The 18,691-nt window shown below is 49.5% G+C and overlaps 1 protein-coding gene across 4 annotated transcripts in view; it reads left to right on the top strand.

Annotated features, from left to right (window-relative positions):
* LOC119091343 (cAMP-dependent protein kinase catalytic subunit 1) overlaps positions 1-18,691 on the top strand; it is a 93,073-nt gene that overhangs the window by 54,616 nt on the left and 19,766 nt on the right. For 3 of the 4 annotated variants that reach the window (XM_037214084.1, XM_037214081.1, XM_037214082.1), the window contains exon 3: positions 15,507-15,725. In XM_037214084.1, coding sequence (XP_037069979.1) covers positions 15,507-15,725 — 219 coding nt within the window. Of the gene's footprint in view, positions 1-15,506; positions 15,726-17,054; positions 17,280-18,691 lie in introns of those variants that run through there. The other variant, XM_037214083.1, reaches the window with a different exon arrangement.

The following is an 18,691-nucleotide window of genomic DNA, read 5'->3' as shown; positions in this document are numbered from 1 at the left end:
TGCCGTTAACACTTGAATGCATGTTCTAAACAAACGACTGACAGTTCACGAGACCCACAAAAAATGAAGCAGGGCGGCTTGGCTCATCTCCACAAATTATAGTCAGAGCTCAGCTGTTGGCATGTGCATAAACAAGAATGTAAGTTTGTAAGACGCACCACGTATGGGCATGCTTATCACCAAATGAACAATAAATGAAGCCCAAAACACTGCATATCACCCAATCAAATTATTAATTCTAGGCAAATGATCATCGCCGAGCATTCCAATCACACAGAACAAAAACTGGGAGTTACGCCATGGATCAAAATGATCAAACACTAACAAATGACCCTTCGTTGATGTTCTGTGTTAGAATAAGGGTTTGAAGTAATTTCTATCGCACATTCACTGAGGTGGTAGTTTAATGGATCCTGCCTATTGCATTTTGGCACCTCAGGAACAAAATTTATCTTCATTAAAGAAAGAAAAAAAGACTTACATAGATGAACAAAATATAATAGGTTAAGTACTATGAACCAATTAAGATATCGGCCATTCTTTGTGCTTTGAACCAAATCGGCCTCATTGACACACAATGCTCATTCGCTAATCGGTATCGGTTAGGACAACGTTTTAAAACTGATCACATCTGACATTATTTGTTGTCATGTTCTTGTGGATTCCCTTCCTCTTGTGCGACTCTGCGCCGAACGCGTTGAATGCAAATATTTGATGACTTAAACTTCGGCGGGAGTGAAGGTGGGAAGATGGAAGATGACGACGATCGCGTGGCACAATATCAGCAGGACAAAGATCGCCGCGGTTACAGATCAAGGCCAACAGTTCTTTCAACGCGGGATATGGACCAAATAGTTTTCAGCAAAACTACAGATCGAGATGGGAAATGGCCGAACGACACCCTGGGATGTGGTGGCGATAGACGAACCTCAGTGCATAATGAAACCGATGGGCTGACGACATATTGTCATGCTGAATATCCCGATGGCAAAACTAAACCAAATCTAAATCATCCTCGCCCGTAACGCGCATCTTGCTTTCATTCTCGCTGCTGTCCTCTGGTTATCTTTCATCGTGACAGTCGCTCTGTGTGTTCAAGGTTGTGACCCCATTCGAACCTCCTTCCTGAGCTCATTTATTGGCATTTGCTTCTGCTACCAAGCCTCTGGTCTCCATCCTTCCATTTCTGCCCCATCCCCATCCCGCACTCCCCCCCCCCCCCTATCACGTTCCTTTTGCCGCCCTGTCCCGCCCCTGTCGAAACCCTCTCTCCATCCCTGCGCTGCCGCTGCCGGGCACCCGTCCTCGCCTATGCCGTGGTCCTCGCCTCCCCCCCCCCCCCAATCAGGTGCCTGCCTGCGCCCCTGCCCCGTCATCAGGCGTCCGATACTCCTCCGTCGGCGGTGGCGCGGGGCCAAAACAGGACGTAACCGTCGTTGCGCCGAAGACGACGACGTCTGTCGGGTGCGTTTTTATTTTGGCATGCGTCGGATCGATGGGCGCGGTGCGGGTCGGCAGAGCGGCTGACGGGTGGCGGATCACCGCCCAAGGAGACGCGCGGCGCGGTCGGCGCGCCACCCCCGGCCCCGTCCGCAGCTCGAAGGGTGCCACCGGGTCGATGCGACGGCCGCTCGCATCGGACCGGGCCGGATCATTATGTGGGGATGAGAGAGTGTTTGTTTGAAACAAGTGGAAAGCAGGTCTCGGTGGAAGAACCTCTGATTGTGGCTCAATAGATATTGGTTATTTGTTGTGTAGTAGCATGGCCTGGCGTACCAATGAGGTTCCTAAAGCTAGCAAAACTGCATCAATAAAGCGATCAATAAAACTGCAGACGCAGTGAGTCTTCAATCGAGATATCTAAGCAAAGTGTAAAATCTACTTCTCGAGCAGTTGTACATGTTGTAAGGTAACGAAACGTGCGACCAGCGGCTGCTCGCCTGTTGGGTCACTGGTCACCCACGACCTCTAAAAAGGAGGGAATAAAAGCAACCTACCCTCGTTAGAGTTTCGGAAATAACCTGTGGATGACGAAAGGCAGGTCAACCAAGGTTTCAGTGTCTGACGAGTGGCCAATCGGATTCATACTGAACGATTTGCTGTCGTCGGGTCGTCGAGTTATGACGTCAGCGGTGTCGGCTTGCAATCCAATATTTGCCTCTACATATAGTAACTCGTAGTCTTCTGGTTTGTCTTATTATGTTTTAGGTAATGGTTTGACAGTTTTGACTGTCCATCAGCCAGGTCCAGTCGCGTCTATCACACAAGGTTACTGCAGGTCAACATCAGAGAACATGTGAGCGCAACTGTAAGGATCGATGAGGAAATATTTGTTGCGACCATTTGTGATAACGACACGGCTGCAACCTTTCCCAACAAATGACTTTCATCAGTCATTTTGAGTGGAAGAGCAGAAAATTGTACCAAACGGCGTGACCTGGCCTTCACCTCACATGATTTTAATGCCACTCAAACTCGAACCTTGACCTTTGTTAACAACATGGTATGGTTCTGCAGTGGAAGAACATGGTCTTTCGTTCAGTGCCGGTCCATTGCATCCATTGTAACAAGCTAGAGGGCCCTGAATCCGTTCAAAGATCTTGTGGTGTTAGCACGCGCTTGGTAGCGGGTCAATTTGCCCCCCCCCCCCGAAGGTTTTTCCAGAATGATTTCCGGATGGCGCGGCGAAATCGCGCCAAACTTTGCAAAACTGTAGAGAATCGAATAGCAGATCTTTTGATATAAGAATTTTGATGTACGTTTTAAAGACACTCACCTTTGTCAGGCCAAAGTCAGGTCGTGACTGTCAGCGGAAGGCATTTCTAGAAAAGTATTCAATGTAGTGCAACAGCAGAATGTTTGACGTAGCCATACATATCCGAGATGGTTTCTTAGTCAATTAATAAACCAATTGAATTTAGAATTACAAATTTCGTTGGTCTATGGTCGGGCAAAAGGCCAGACCGAGGCCAAAACTAGCCTGCTTTTTTGCTCCAGGGCTTGGTTGAAGGGGTAGTCTCTGGTGTTCATTTAGAATTTACTATTGACGGGGACTGCAACAGACATGCTCCATGGACTGTTTAGTGGTCAGAGCAGGTCACTGACCTAAAATGACCCAGGTCGTTTTTAGGAACACACTGCCCAGCGTGATTCTTGACGCTTATCTGAATGAAAAACGAAGCAATCTCGTAGATATGGCCACCTTGACCTTATAAAGGTCAAACTAGGTCACTGGTCCTTGTTGAAAACCATTTATATTTGGCTTTAAACAGGTATTGAGTTTTACGGCGGTTGTATAGGGAGGTCTGGGGGCACTTGAAATACCAGTTTGGAGTTTGATCTTGTTTGACTTTGTTTGGCCTCAAGGTCTTGACCTAGGAATTTAATGTTTTATGCAAGTGATTTTGCATACGGGCAAACCTACCATGTAAATTCTGTGTCTAAAGCTACCATAGTTTTTTATCCAAGAGCGGTCAAATTGACCCCCATCCGGGCGAGGCGTATTCAACCAGCCGCCCGGGCGCGTGTTAAGTTATGTCGCGTGACCTGTGACGTGTTCGGTCACGCGATAGATGTCGGTTGGATCATTCCTCGGAAAGTTTGACCGTGGCTGTGGACCGGCGTTTAGCGGTGTGTGCTTTTATGCCCACTAAATAGTCGCTGGTGGCGGAATACTCGAGGTGGGCGCGGGTGGAATGAATGGCCGGACTGCTGTCCCGGCCTGGCGTGTTCGTATGTACACAATGTTACGGCCAGTTATCTGTCCGGCCGTTGTCAGGTATTATGACATTCTAAGCAGAATTGGAATATGCTTGGCATCGCCATGTCTGCGGCACAGTCTGAATTCTCTCCTTGGAATTGCTCGTGTTCGAACTAGTGTCTTCCTGATTGCGTATTCAGTGTTCTGCCAACTGAGCTGACCGGGAATGGTGCAGAACTAGCTCAGTTGGTAGAGCACTTGACTCGCAATCAAGAAGACTCTGGCTCGGATCTTAGCAATTTCAAGTAGAGAATTTGGGTTGTGACACACTCTAGGCTGAAAGCTAGACATTATCCAATACTTCTTAGGATTTCATAACACTTAACGAGGGCTGGAGACTCAAGTGACCGAAACGTTGCGTAAGTGGCATCACAACAGACAAAGACCATAGTCCCAACAATTATTATATCCATGATACTCATGACATACGTCTTTAAGTAGAACCTCGTCTCAATAATTTCGCAAAACTCCGGGCGGTGCCGGGTGAACGAGATGTGCATCACAGTGCACGGTGCGCTGCAAAAGCCATGGCAGCCGATTGTCGTCCTCTCCTCTCCAATGCGACAGCCCGTACATTGCCACTCAACGAGCGTCGGACGGAGACCTGAGCTGAACTAAGACGGGAGACGTCGCCCACCCTCTGACTTCTCTGACTTCGCCAGACGCTGGCCTGCACAGCAGCGGCGGCAGTGAGTGTCGGCTCGCTCCGCGCCATTGGCTGCCTCGCCGCTGACCTGGCCGCCGCCGCCGCTGCCGCCGCCGCGGCGCGGCGACGGTGCCAGCCGTCGGCACGACACTGAACACAAGGTCAACAGAGGCGCAGCTTCGCCTGAGAACCAGTGACGGCACGTCAATATTGACAGGCGGCGACAAACAGCAGCGGCGGCGGCTCAGCTGGGCACGCCCACGCCCAGCCCTCCCCAGCGCGCTGCCAACCCACCCGGCAAACAGGGGTGGCCTGCCCTTCCACCGCCACCTGACCCACAGCTGCAGAAGCCTTGACCCACTTAAATTTGGAATGGATGTAGCTGCACGGAATTTCTCGATCTCATCAAAATCTTCGTGATGCGATTTGACAGAGCTTCTTTGCTACATCATTATGGATGATTTATGATAATGATTACGATTTCCGTCCAGCGCATTCTGCGGAAACTGCGCTGATCGCCAAAGGCGTGGCCGAATGGTGTCCGGCGCCCGCCCCCATCCGCCTGTATTTTTTTTCTGTGTACACCATGGAAGGCCCATGAGAGAGAGAGTGAAAAATGGCCGTGGTGAGTTATCACGGAGCTCCGCCCCCCCCCCCCCCCCCCTTAGAAAATGTTTGGTTGCCCTTCTGCTGATATCGTGACGGATCAATTAGTCGCCGAGTGACGGCAGCAAAATTGGGGTGGAAATTTATACCTTTTTCCTGGGTCGACTTGAGCAAAATCATTGACGTGATCGGTTATTCCATTTTCTACTAGCGTTCAGGCACGAAATCTGCAAGTATTGCTGCTGTTTTCGTCTTCATGCAAACAGTCAGATTTTGCGACCACCCTAGACAGCTGCATGCTCTATGACCTCACAAACAGCACCGAAGTTCTGTACGGCTCGCCCTGGGACCGCTGCTCTTCCCTGCTTTCGTGAAACATCTCAGCTTTATTGCTCCGGAACCCAAGCGCTTTCACTATACACAGCGATGATTGACGGCTGTGCTCAGCAGGAAGCATGCTGTGCTGGCTTGCGCGGGATATGCACTCGGGCATATCCCGCGCAAGTCACCCCCCGTAAGTCACCCCCCCCCCCCCTTCAAGCGTGTGCTATCTGACGACCCCTTCGAAGATCAGCTCAGAGAAAAGTTAGACCATCGCTAACAGCCGTCAAAATTTGTGGAATATTGCAACCGACAACGCACAAATGCGAACAACTTAAGTGTACAAGGAGGTGTGAAAAGCTGCGGCGTCACATTGGGCCACTCGCTTATCAAGTGTTTCACGCTGTGTTTTCGTATACTGACCAGACTCACGCAAGTTGTTCAATGCACTAGCGAGGAACGTTCCTCACATAGATAAGACAGTAGTATTAGTCTTATTCCTCGGAGAAAAACCAGGAGAATGGAGATATAGTTGGGGTTGATATTTCGGCAGTACGCCTTTTTGGAAAATACTTCTGCTATTGTTTCGATAACGGCGTGTTGCCGAAATATCAACCCAACTGTATCACCATTCTCCTAGTTTTCCTCCGAAGACCAAGGCTAATACTACTGATCAGACTCGCTCAGATGGCACGTCACATTCCTGACTGCATCATTCTAACGCTTGTAGCCGGCTTGATTCCCTATAACGTTCTATATTGTATTTCAATACATGCATATAGATCAAAACACGACGTTGCGTATTTCAATTTTATTTGGTATTTGAGCTGGACATAAGGCATGCTTTACTTTAACGGCCGTGTCATCTTCGGTCGTCCTCAGTTTGATCATGTATAGTGCCTGGTAGGGTGGCTGGGTTGGACATTCATTGACGAGCTTTGGAGATACTCCATGCGGAAGTCGCTTCATAATCTAGCTGAACTGAGACGAAACAGAGAAACTAACCAAGGCGTTTCACATCAATGACGCGCCACTCGAGTGAAGATATTTGTTTTATTTTATTTTTTTACAGAATGACCGATCTTCATTTCTCGCTCCAGATTTTAGTCGTCAGATGCCTGTTGTTTGCTGTCCTGAGGTTCTGCTGGGAATTCGCTGCCCTGAAAACTGTGCTAGGCCACAACAGTGCCCTTTGATCACGTGCAAGACAGGACAGCCAGCATCGCGTGCCGAGATTTCGCACAAACTCAGAGAGCAGCCCTTGTCGGACACGTCCCTGCGTTGTATGATATACCGCCCCCGGAGCTCTATCTGGTGCCGGCAGCTGGGCTCGGTCACATCCTGGTGTGATATGTTCGTTCGTTCGTTTAGGTAATTTCTGTCCCAGCAACCAAACGCTTTTCACGCTCGCTACAGCCTATGTGCCGACGCTGTTGCGTGTTTGGATGGTAAGGTTCATTTCATCCCTCGATTCCTTTCTGAGCCAAGCGCTTTTTGGACCCGACGGGTAAGCCTCGTTCACAGCACTGTCAACTTGTTTGATTGGATATCGATCTGTCGTCACCGGTGGGGGCTTTCAGGGGCCGCATCAATCCGGGTTTGCGTGATTTCCGACGTGAAAATAACGCGGAGGCATCCGGCACCTTGTTGAACACGTTGATTTAATTTCACCCGGGCTTGCCGCTGCACCGGCGGCCTATTCGGATAGGACGGTCGATTGGCTGCACGCAGCGACCGTGAGCACGTCGGCAGACGCGCTCGCTTCGTTCAGCCGGCGGCCGCTGCGAGACTTCGTCCGGCGTTCCAAGGCTTCGGCGGCGAACGGAAGGCTTCCCAGTGACGTCACACCGACAGCTGTTTGGGGTATAGCGGCGCTGCCCGATGGTCAAGCCGCGGCTTTTTGGGTATAGCGGCGCTGCCCGATGGTCAAGCCGCGCCGTTCGGGGTATAGCGGCGCTGCCCGATGGTCAAGCCGCGGCTCTTTGGGTATAGCGGCGCTGCCCGACGGCCAAGCCGCGCCGCTTTGAGCATAGCGGCGCTGCCCGATGGTCAAGCCGCGCCGTTCGGGGTATAGCGGCGCTGCCCGATGGTCAAGCGGCGCCGTCTGGGGTAGAGCGGCGCTGCTCGATGGTCAAGTCACGCCGTCCGGGGTATAGCGGCGCTGCCCGATGGTCAAGCCGCGCCGTCTGGGGTAGAGCGGCGCTGCCCGATGGTCAAGTCACGCCGTCTGGGGTATAGCGGCGCTGCCCGATGGTCAAGCCGCGCCGTTTTGGGTATAGCGGCGCTGCCCGATGGTTGAGGGGCGCCACTTGGGGTACAGTGGCGCTGCCCGACGGTCAAGTCGCGCCGTTTGTGGGGGAAAAGGCGCGGGGAGACCCGGCCACTACAGGGCGCAAGAGGGGCAAGTGTGGGCTGAAGGCATCTCCCGACATCGGAGGCCATCGTCGGCTGGTGACCGTCTCCGGGGTCTTCAGCTGGCTTGCGATCTTGGCTGTGTCGGTGTCGTCCTTGTTCCAGTGGAGCGGAGACTTTTGGAGGGGCATGGGCTTGACATTTTAAACCCCCGATGTAGGGAAGGCTTAACATCACACCTAGAGTGAGGCATGAATAGAAATGAGTCCATATACCTACCAGCGGCGCAGCGAGAATATGCGACAGAATACCATGGTTTGCGACGGGGAGGGCTAATTTTTAAGAGTGAGTCACGCCCCATTGACTCTGCCTACGTCTTGCGTAGACTGCAGATTAACATTCTAACATAGATCACAAACGCTTATAAATGCACTACCCGGGGTGTCAAAGAGCTAACTATGTTGGCTTGCCCGGTTGCCCTGAACAATTGTCTCAGCCGCGTATCTCACATATTCACACGGCTGTCCGCTGACCTTGCCACTGAAATGCGTCTGTTGGACACGGTATGCCACTGCCCATGCAAGTTCACGATGTTTAAAGCTAAAACAACTTTCTGATCACCAGAATGCCGAATTATATTCAGCAGTGTCGTAAGGCAAAACAAAAATGCGCTTCACCCGGACGGAGCTGAGGCCCCGTGAGCCTTCCCTTGACCACGCCACTTATACTTACCGCCTGGGCCTTTCCCCTCGTGAAGGAGTTTATCTGTCATTGCTTCGTCCGCCATTGAGTTCCGTTTCACGAAGGCGTGATTCAGGTGACAATGGCCATTGGCATCACGTTTTCTGCGGGTGCAGATCCATCGGGAGACGTGGACGCTCGCGGCCTCCGGGAGACGCGGGTTCCCACGGCCTGAGCGCAGCATCACAAGTCATTTATTTCTACATGCTATCCTCGCCATTATTCTCCGGATGCTGTGCGTTATTGGCTCTTTTCTCTCACAGCGTTCCCCGCTCAGCGTGACGCCGCATTACTGTACTGGGGAACGCGAGCGACCGTGGCCTGGATGGTCGTCCTAGCAACTCGCAGTGCACGCTTCTGCCGATAGGTGTCGCTGGTATCGCAAGCGTTCCTTCGGTACCAGCTGCCTCTGACTATTGACGATCCCTAACAACGAACCGATATCAAGGAAAGGCAAAAATCACCAGATGGTTTGCCTTCTCAACCGAGGGTTGTAGTTGCAGACAAAGGTTAACCGCTGCAACAACAGGAGAAGGACGCTGGCGGTCACCCAGAGCATTCACCATCTGTGTTTATAGCCAAAGAACGACTAGTGCAAGCTTCCTGAAGTCGTTAGTGCGTTGTGGCCGTGTCCAATCTATTTTAAACATGACATGAATGCCTCCGCTCATTTTTAGAAAGCCGCGTGATGGCTACAGGAAAGGATGTACCGGTATGTCCAGTACAGCTCAGTGATTACAGATGACGACAGCAGACAGATGGCCCCCCGATGTTGACAAAGCCGGGCATGGACTGTAGGCGTCCTAGACAGTAAGCGGAGTCTCGGCTGTTCAGATGCGCTCAGCGCTCGGGAGGGGCCACTAGCTTCATCAGTACCTGGCTGAGAGCGAAGGTGTGAACAGCACCGGGCCGAACAGTACTTGGAGTCAGCATCGGACGAGCGCTGCAGGTGTCGCTGGTACCGGAAGTGCCGCCAGTGTCGGCAGAGCTGGGCAGGGGCTGCAGTGAGCGCTCGTTATCGGGCAGGGGCCGCAGGTGTCTGTAGCGCCGGGCGGGCCCTCGGCATCGGCAGGGCTGGCGGTATCGTCGGTGTCGGGCAGGGGCTGCAGGTGTTGTCAGCAGTGGGCAGGGGCCACAGGTGTCAGCACTGCCGGGCAGGGGCCACAGGTGCGGACGGTGCCGAGCGGACCTGGCGCGGCTCGCCGTCGGCCTCACAGTGCATTGGGCCGCGCCAGGCCGGTGGGACGGCGGATCTACCACCACGGCAGGCCGACTCCAGCGCCGCCTGACCTGACCCGGTCTGACGGCCGTGTGCTGATTCGTGTGCTGATGAGCGGGCTGCTTGCATCGACAGGCAGATTTGACCCAGCTAGAGATACCCCAGTCTTAGACAGGTCAGTAATCCCGCTACGCTATAACTTACATACGGCTGAAAAACAGCGTGGGATGTTCTAGCCGGTGTGACAGTGAGGTGAGGCGGGTGACAGCCTTTTTCACGCCAGGAAGACGCTTTGCGCAGCGAGGGACGGGCCAGGTGATACAGACCCGAGAGTTGTTCCTCACCATATCATGTGAAGGGTTCAAAAACCTGAACAGACGTAGCCAGACCTTTGGCAAGCTGCTACAAATGGGTGTGACCGACGCATTTGATGTCCCGTCCGGCATGAGAGTTTGGCAGGCAGCCGTTCACTGATTAAGTGTCTGCGCGCTAAGTTACATTGGTTTCTGTCTAGAATTTGCTGGGATTGTTCTGACCAGGGCGGCTAAAATCATTCGACGCCATGCGTGGCTTTTGGGTACACTGTTGAATGTGGAAAGGGACTATATAAGGGCATGCCTGTGTGGATTGTCCGACCCAATCTGCTTCGGTTAAAACACAGTGGCATTGGAAATCTTTTTGAAAAACATGATTACTTGGTATTAGGTATTAAGGGATACATATGGTATTAAGAGATACATTCATGAGGTTACAAATAAATGATTTCTGGTCAATTACCCACATACTTGAGTTCAAACAGTTTTGATAAGTATCAGCGGTGTGTGCACCTTGCTGTCGTTTGCACGTCTTTGTCTGCTTTGATTGCCGTGACATCGCATCAATGGACAAGATGGTTCAAAAACGGCCGGTTCCCTGGACATGGCCACTATCGAACGCATGCAACCGGGCACACGCATCGACCCAACTGGTTGATCATTTATAATCAGCCATTTTCTCCTCGCTCGAAGGGTGATGGGGTGCGTGTCCCGCGGCGTCAGGTCGTTGAGTCCGGATCCGGCTGCCAGTCGTGGAAGTGAACCGGCTTTACGCATCAGTAAGCCTTATTTCCCATGCTAATCGAATGGGGAAGATGGCATTCCACTGTCGTTGCAATGCTGCGGGAAAGTCATACCTGGTAGATAAACCTGCGTTAAAATGCCTCTCAAATGAAAAAGTGCACATTTTCCCGCTGAAGATGCATGAGGCTGCCATCACTGATATATTTGCGACGAGTGTTTGCAAATGTATTGTTTTCTGGAGAACGCGAAGGCCGGGTGGGGCCAGGCCGCTCACGTTTCAATGTTTTTTACCGTTTAAGCAAGAGTCGCTCGGCCTGCGGTCCCGGTTGTAGTAAAGAAGCACGTGCTTGTAACAAACAAGAACCTCTCGTACTTAATAACAGCTGAATCCATTTTTAGGCCTTAGACTTTCTGAAAACAGTTGCCTTATTTATTTTACCCTGGAACGCGAAGTAATTCTGATTTCTAGGCACACTTTTTCAAGTCAGATATATCTCAGGCATCGAGAGTATTGCCAATTTTGCCCTTTGCGCTCGACCGTTAAGATCGGGCTCCCGAATGACAGTCTAAAAAGGTGCTCCTATATGGCAGCCAACATCCGTGCTGTAAAGCGATCAACATGGAAAATGTAATGCTCATTTCGCCATATTGAAGGAGTTAAACCTGCCAGTGACTGGTGGGAGCTTATAGCCCATGCTGTTTGCACACACACAATAATGGCCAGTTGAAGGGAGCCGCCGGTTTAAAGCTTCCACTATTTGTACAGAAAAATACGCCTTCGCGACATTTGTGAAAGGGATGCTCGCAGCAATTTCGCGTCATCTCGTATTGAACCCATGTTTCAATCAATGGTGCTCTTTTCATCGTCCGCTACGCTAGTTTCTTATTCCGCGATGTCATCGAAAGTTGCAATGATGTCAAAGCGTGTAAGCTTGCTATTCCGTGGCTTCGTCAAATCAAGACGCATTGACAGGTTAAGTCAAATGCAGTCGCGAAGCCGGAAGGGCATCCTTCACCACTTCACTTCAGCGGGGCAACACTGGGTCGCAGGTTGCTGACGCCACGCATGTGTGACTTTTGTTCACAGCGTTGGACTTCCTGTTGGTGGTTTTTCTTTTCGAATTTAGATTTCAGATCTATTACGTGAGTTTACAGGCTGCACGGACGAGTTTCGATGGTTGGCATTATGGCATAACTTCGCATGATATGCTAAAAAGCTTGGAAGTGGTGTGGTTACGGCATGTTTTCCATGCGATTCAAATACCAAAATCATTTGGACTTGTATGTTGTCCCGCGTCTCCACCTAGCTTGTTAAGCATTTGGCGTTTTGTCATGCAGTCCCTGAGATCGGCCCCGGTCTCAGCAAATCTTCAGTCGCTCTCCTCACAACGGGTGGTTTGTCCCTCACATCAGGGTCTCCCGCACGTCAGTGCAGCGCGCACTACGGACAATGCTGTGGAACATGTGCTCCAGCACTCAATAATCACTGAGATGGGACGGTGCGTACTCTGGCTCACGCTCTCAGTCGACATTAGAGGTGCCGATTTGGTGCCAACATTTGGGACTCTAAAAAAAATGTCAAAGTCCAGTTAGGAAATTGGATGGACAAGGGCAAACATCTGTTAAATTTTTGTCGTTGGTCTTGTTGCTGGTCTTTTTTGGACTACGGATTGTACTTCAGGTAAGGCAGGCGACGGGTGACATCATTCTGTCGTTTCGCAAATTGATACACATCTCAGCATATTAAATGCTGCTCGTGTTCAAAATGGTTGGAATCTGAAGCCTAAGCAAGTTTTTGATAGAGCTCACTGGAACATGCTACTTTTTAAAGATGAAATTGAAACCTTCATCGCTTACACTACAACATTTTCCTTGCACTATGGGAATTATGAATTGGGATGGGAACGTGATCACCCACTTTGCCAACATTCGCAGTTCGCACCAGTTTTGAATCCCCGTTTTACGGCTGCCGTTTTTGTGACAAAAATTAATTTTGTTAACTTGGAATTCGTGAACAACCTGTTTTTTGTACACTTTTGGACGGATAGCTGATCTTGTTTTACTTCGGATTGTGCCCTGGACAAAAACTTCCTGGAAACAGCACCTCTCATCGACATTATTTCGTCGCTGGGGCTGCACTGAATGCTCGCTGCCGGCTCAGGTGCGGTCAGTCCGTGCAAATGCTGAAAGTGAATTACAGATCGGACCGCCAGGATGAATGAGCGAGATCGGAGGGAATTTAGGGAACCGACGTATTTTCAGCTGGTCTATTCACATGAAGCCAATCAGTCCGTGCTTACTAACCAGTAATACGTTTTTGCGGCATTAGGACGTACGAGGTAGTAACACACGTAATTATCCCCATGTAGATGTTTCATAAACATGACGGTCCGTTTATCCATCTTCATAATAGTTTTTAACCCCGTTGGGTGGCTGATGTGGTCCATGCTTATTCTGAACTAAATACTAGTCTTAAAGATGCCATGGACTGTATTGATTGGCGTGACATCCTCTGTAAAATAAAGGAAATACAGCGCACAAACCTTCAGCTTCAGACCATTGTCTAGTTCGGCATTGGCTTGTGTTGTGAACTTCATCACGTCCCGTGACAGAGAGCTTGTGCGTAGTTTGGCTTGTTTTATCGTACAGGCAAACAATGCGACGATTGCCATGTAAACTATCCTTTTTACTTCACGAATAATGGTACAAGTAATAAGCAGAAGAAACTTTGAGATGAGTACCCCAGCCCCGGTTTTCGACGCCGGCAGTTAACGGCGAGGCCCGCACCCCATTGGATCGCTGACGAGTATTCTCGTCAAGGACTGTTGTGTGATGGCCATTCCAGCTGCTGAAAGATGTTTCCGAACTGGTCAGCGCATTGTAAAGGAATTGTGGTCTGATGAGTTTTGAGCTTGCTTCCATGTTACGAGCCTGTGATCTGCGCGCTACAACTTCGCGTCATGTCAAGTCACTGGCATGTCACCCGTGCTCAAAGGTCTGCACGGCGACAGTTTCAAAAAACCCAGGTCTCTAGGCTCTGTGCATCAGACTGTGTAGTCTATCGGTTTTGGAGAGTGTGGAGTAGTGGCAACCTAATGGATGGCACCCTATGGTCTCCGTAACAATTTTTTGAAGTCATTGAAGCACAAACTACATTTTTGAGTACAGCATCATAATCACCTGCAAAACGTCCCATTATTGCACATGGTCATGCTTAATGGTTTGTTGAAGTTATTCCCATTGGTGATGAAGTTGTTAGGGGTAAAGTCTTAGAAGGTTTTCAGGATAATTTTGGAATTTCTTTAGGGCGCAAAAATAGCATTGTCTTACTCGACGATTTCAAGGCCAATGTAATCCACGTTCAGGGTCATCGAAGGCCATGGAATTCACTCAGGTAATCCCCACTACCACTCAAAAGCAGTTAAATGCTGACCCGCTTTGACTTGAACTGGCTTAACTTTGCAGACATTGAACAACTATGCAAATGCCGCGAAGAATGTAATTTGAAATTGCCTTGTCCGGTTTGGTAGCTCAACTACTACCAGGTGTATGCATAAAGTGGTTTCTGGGGGCGCGCTTCCCTCAGTTTTATCAAACCAACGGTATGCATTAATACGCGCGCGAATTAATGTTGACACTGAAGATTTCGGGGAAGAAGAGTGAGAACAAGAAGATCGAGAACGTGCGATGTGGTTTTGTGCCGTGACACGATTTTGACGCGCTTGCGGCGCGATATACTGAGTTTTCAGTAACAGACTTGTGTTGTAAGCCCCCATCCCTCATTACCAAATCCTGCATTCGCCCCTGGCTATAAGAAATATCAGTAAAATCAAATGGAACTAAAAGTAGTATATCCCAACGTGGTTCAGGCCACGTAGCGCTTTCGTTTCTGAGTTTCCGCCTCAGGCCAGCGCCGTTAGAGCCGGCGAGTGACCGCTACGCTGCCGGGTGGGTGAACCCGAAGAACATGGCGAGGGCTCAGTCCAGGCAGCAGTTTTGATGCTCAGCCTTTTCTTTCTTCAATGCGTGTCCAAACAGTTTAGAGTTGCATAGTGTCCTGCTCCCCGCTGGCTATTGAGAATGTCTTACAAACGACGACCCTGGGTTCCCGGATCTTGCATCCGATCTGATAAGCTGCTGGTGGCCGGTTGGTACCAGTTGTGCCTGACCGCCAGATAAGCCCACGCTCCGACCCACTCGGACTTTGCGCTGTCGTACGCACAAAAGGCACGGCACTACGCGTGCGCGTGGCAGCGACCGGCGCTCGTTTTCTTTACAGATCCGGGCTGGCGGCCTCACTGTTGTTGAACGACACTTCTAGACTGAGTCGTGTCGTATTTCAATGTGCATGGTGAATATTCCTGCGCTTCAGAAAGTCAGCCGCATCACCCTTTACGGATATCTGGATATGATGACGTACTTGGGATAAGTTGTGTGTGATAACGTGCCCATACTAAGATAAGTTGCTCATGTGCTTGGCTTTACTGGCGTCTGCAGTTAGTCCCTTGACGGAAAGTGGGGGAGATTGTCCGCCCTTGTTCCCGCCCCTGGATGTTGTCACTTTAGGCACGAGAAGCGAACCCGACTGTCGGCAATGCCGTCGTCGGGTGGCACACCGCTACGCCTGCGATGTTTCCGGCAAGCCATAACGTTCCCGGCAATCCCCCAGCACTGCAGGAATCTTCACTTCACTCGGGACATCCGTGTTTGTTCTCGTTCAGTGTGCCAGATACACTTCAGGGAGCCGTGGACCCGTCGCCTGCAGAACAATCGAGCCTGATTGCTTTTGCTTGCCTGTTGCAGGTAAAACACCGCAGGGCCTGTACAAATCAATCAACGGCGATGTGAGCAGTGAACCCAAGTCGCCAACTAGCCCGCAGCGGGTGGACCCCAAGGGCGCCCGACCCGATACTCCTAAGAAAGAGGAGGCCTCGAAGAGGGAGAAGACAGAGGTCAGCAGCGACGCAGGCGGTCCAGCGGCCATGCCCTTCACAGGATCCAGCAAGCCATCCAGCTTCGACTGTGAGTACCTGCATGGGCTGCGAATAAACGCTTTGCGCCGATGACCATCACGGAAACGAATGGATGTGAGAGGTACGCAATAAATGCGATATCGCTGTTATGTTGTACTAATTTATACCCACATTTGCATTTTGAATGGACAAATGCTATGTGACTGTTAACAGCAACGCGAACTCCGTGCATATTATTGGGACACACGTATTGTATTGTTTACTAGAGCAAGCTTAAGTTCAGATCGGATGCAAAGCCGCAAAAAACCGTGGGTTTTGTTTGTTTGCACAAAGCGCGTTTGTGATCTGATGACCCAGTGGTGCATATTTGTGCCAGACCAGTGGCCGGTTTTTCTCACTCAAATTTTGGTTATCCGTGCCACTGTGACCCGACTATGGAAATCTAAGCCCGGCGTCTGCTCATGATGTGGATACTCTTCATGGCATGCTAGTTTAAACAGTCGTTGGTGGTTCGTGGGCATTGTATGGTGGAATTAGGTTTATGACTGCATTCGTCCAGCAGTCAACTGATATGCATCAGTCCCTTGCGAGCTTGTCTGTACGTTGAAGAGTACTTCTGTTAAACGTCTAGTGTCCATCGCTGCTGAATTTAGTGCCGCGATTTGGTTTACAGATAACGGCCGCTTCTCGTTTCCCGGCTCGTCTCGATATGAGCAATGGGATGCACGCATGCCTGACTTTCTTTGATGAGTAGCCATCCTTCTCATCTCGGGAACTGTAGAGAAGTGTCCCCTTGTTGCCGAGTCTCAGTATTTCAAATGTTAACCAATTGGTTCTTTTTTTAGATAGACATGTTTGTCGCCATTCACGACTTGGCGTTATTTATCCCCATTTGTGGAAGAAAGTCGTCAAGTTAGCGATTTCATGCCGAATCTGGCAGCGGCTCATGCACAGCCTCCGCCACCTAGGGGAGGAAGTTTAAACTAAGAGTATCTCTGTTTGCCTTAGGAGTTGTATTTTTGGGCAATTAAAGCATTAGTTTTATATTGCGTCATAAAACTTCAGGTTATATAGTATTTTATTGAAATGTTTTTATCATACCCAAGCACATGCATTCAATTAAACAACAGCAAGCGTCCAGTTCAAGGCCACCATCTTGGGCCCCCGAACATCTGAATTTATACGTATCAGTAACTGGACTATTATGATATAAAAGAGTGCTAAAATATTCCCTAAGAATAACTAGGATTGTGTAATTTAAATTTTTGGTGTGAAATTCATATAGTTTTCTCGGAAAGAAAAGTCAAATAATATGTTGAGGTCATAACGGTAGTCATCCGCGCACCAGCAGACAGCAGAAGTTGTGGGAAGTTGTTGGTGTGCAGGAATCGCCAGTTCTGATCGCGGTGTGGCTGGTTGCGTGTGGGGCCCGCCTGTCGTGAAAGTGGATATTTTTTGTTTTGAGTGGAATTCCGTGCTATGGCGGTGTGTGTCGGCTGAATCTCCTGGAACGGTAGAAGGACTTTCGTTAACTAGTGTCTTCGAATCGTAATCAGAATGGGAAACACAGCTACGTCTAAAAAGGGAGACTCATCGGAGAACGGTATGAAAACGGGATTACTTCCTTATTTGATATAAGCCGCTGTGTGCCTGTCAGATACGTGCTCGGCTGAAGTAAGACGGAAATAACCCAATAATCATTAATAGTTCAAGCCAGGGCCAGCTTTGTATCAAAGGATGCGCATGTGACATAACCTCAGTCTTGGATTCATTATTATTATTGGGCCATTGCATCTCGCGAACTACCAGAGCTGTTTCTAGATGAATGCCTTCATCAGGTATTATGTGGCACACGGTAGAGACGTGGCAGGGGCTTGAGGCCAGGATCAAAAGGTCGAATCAAGCAACCCAACCACCATTGTACCACCCATGGATGCAGCATGCCATGCAAGTGCGATAAATGTGATGCCCCCTTCTTAAATTAGGAACTTGATTTGCATCATTTTCATTTCAGTTTTGTGTTTGTATGATAAAGAGCCTTAAAAGGTGGCATCTGGAGAATTTGATTGGGATGCTGTTGGTTTTGAATCAAACATAGCCCATTAGCCCATATAGCCCATGGTTACCTACCTTTTGTGGTGTTCACAGTTAATGTCAGTATGCATATGATAGGTGTGCCTGCACATTCAACATATATGTGTGAGCAGATGGAGGGGACCACAGTCTCCCGCTTTTATGAAGGTGAACTGAGAGCCTTATAAAGAGGCATTGGAAAATGACTGAAAAATAGGGCTTTTGTCCCTGTGCATTCAAGCATATTTGCAAATCTCCTATGCCTGGATTCCTGATACCACAGCAACTCTCTGCTTGATATCGGCTTGATAACTTAAGAACCTATCATTGCCATTTTTGAAGTTGTGCAAAACATTTGGTATGCTTGTAAACCATCTCCCTCAAATAACATAGCAATTTTTCATTACTTATGGTTTTCAGTAGTGAGCAATAGGCAGTGATGTTCAAGAAGAAGTAGTTGTGACAAGACTACTGGTGCAGTGTGTTATGTGCATGCTGAACTTTGCACTTGTGCCCCAAAGTTTTAGCCAGGCCAAGCTGCCCTGAATTTTTGGATTAATTGTATGTGAAAAGGGTTTACAGAGTATATTTTCCTCAACTTGCCTTTCCAAGATCTGAATTCTTTGAAAAATGTGGTAAATGCTCCAAAACTGGTGGTGGCCTCTGTAATTGGCAGCAAATGTGCCCCAAATCAAACTCTTGAGCACTGTTTGGATTTACAGAAAATATGTATGTTGAAATGGTTGCTCTCTGGATGCCTTGGAAATTCTACAAACCAGCATGCTCTTTTGCAGTCTGGCTCCTGGTCACCTGTTCTGTGGTAGCATATAAGAAAATAGCATTGGGCAATAAGTTGTTTATCTTTGTAGTGTATATTATATATTTGGCTGCAGAAACTTAGTCATTTTCTCTCAAGATTGGAGCTCATGGCTTATCTTTCTG

The sequence above is a fragment of the Pollicipes pollicipes genome, unplaced genomic scaffold (genome assembly GCF_011947565.3).
Source record: "Pollicipes pollicipes isolate AB1234 unplaced genomic scaffold, Ppol_2.1 Scaffold_3447;HRSCAF=4054_pilon_pilon_pilon, whole genome shotgun sequence".
Taxonomy (NCBI): domain Eukaryota; kingdom Metazoa; phylum Arthropoda; class Thecostraca; order Pollicipedomorpha; family Pollicipedidae; genus Pollicipes; species Pollicipes pollicipes.
The sequence above is the reverse complement of the archived record's forward strand: the minus strand, read 5'-3'. Positions and strand labels throughout refer to the sequence as shown.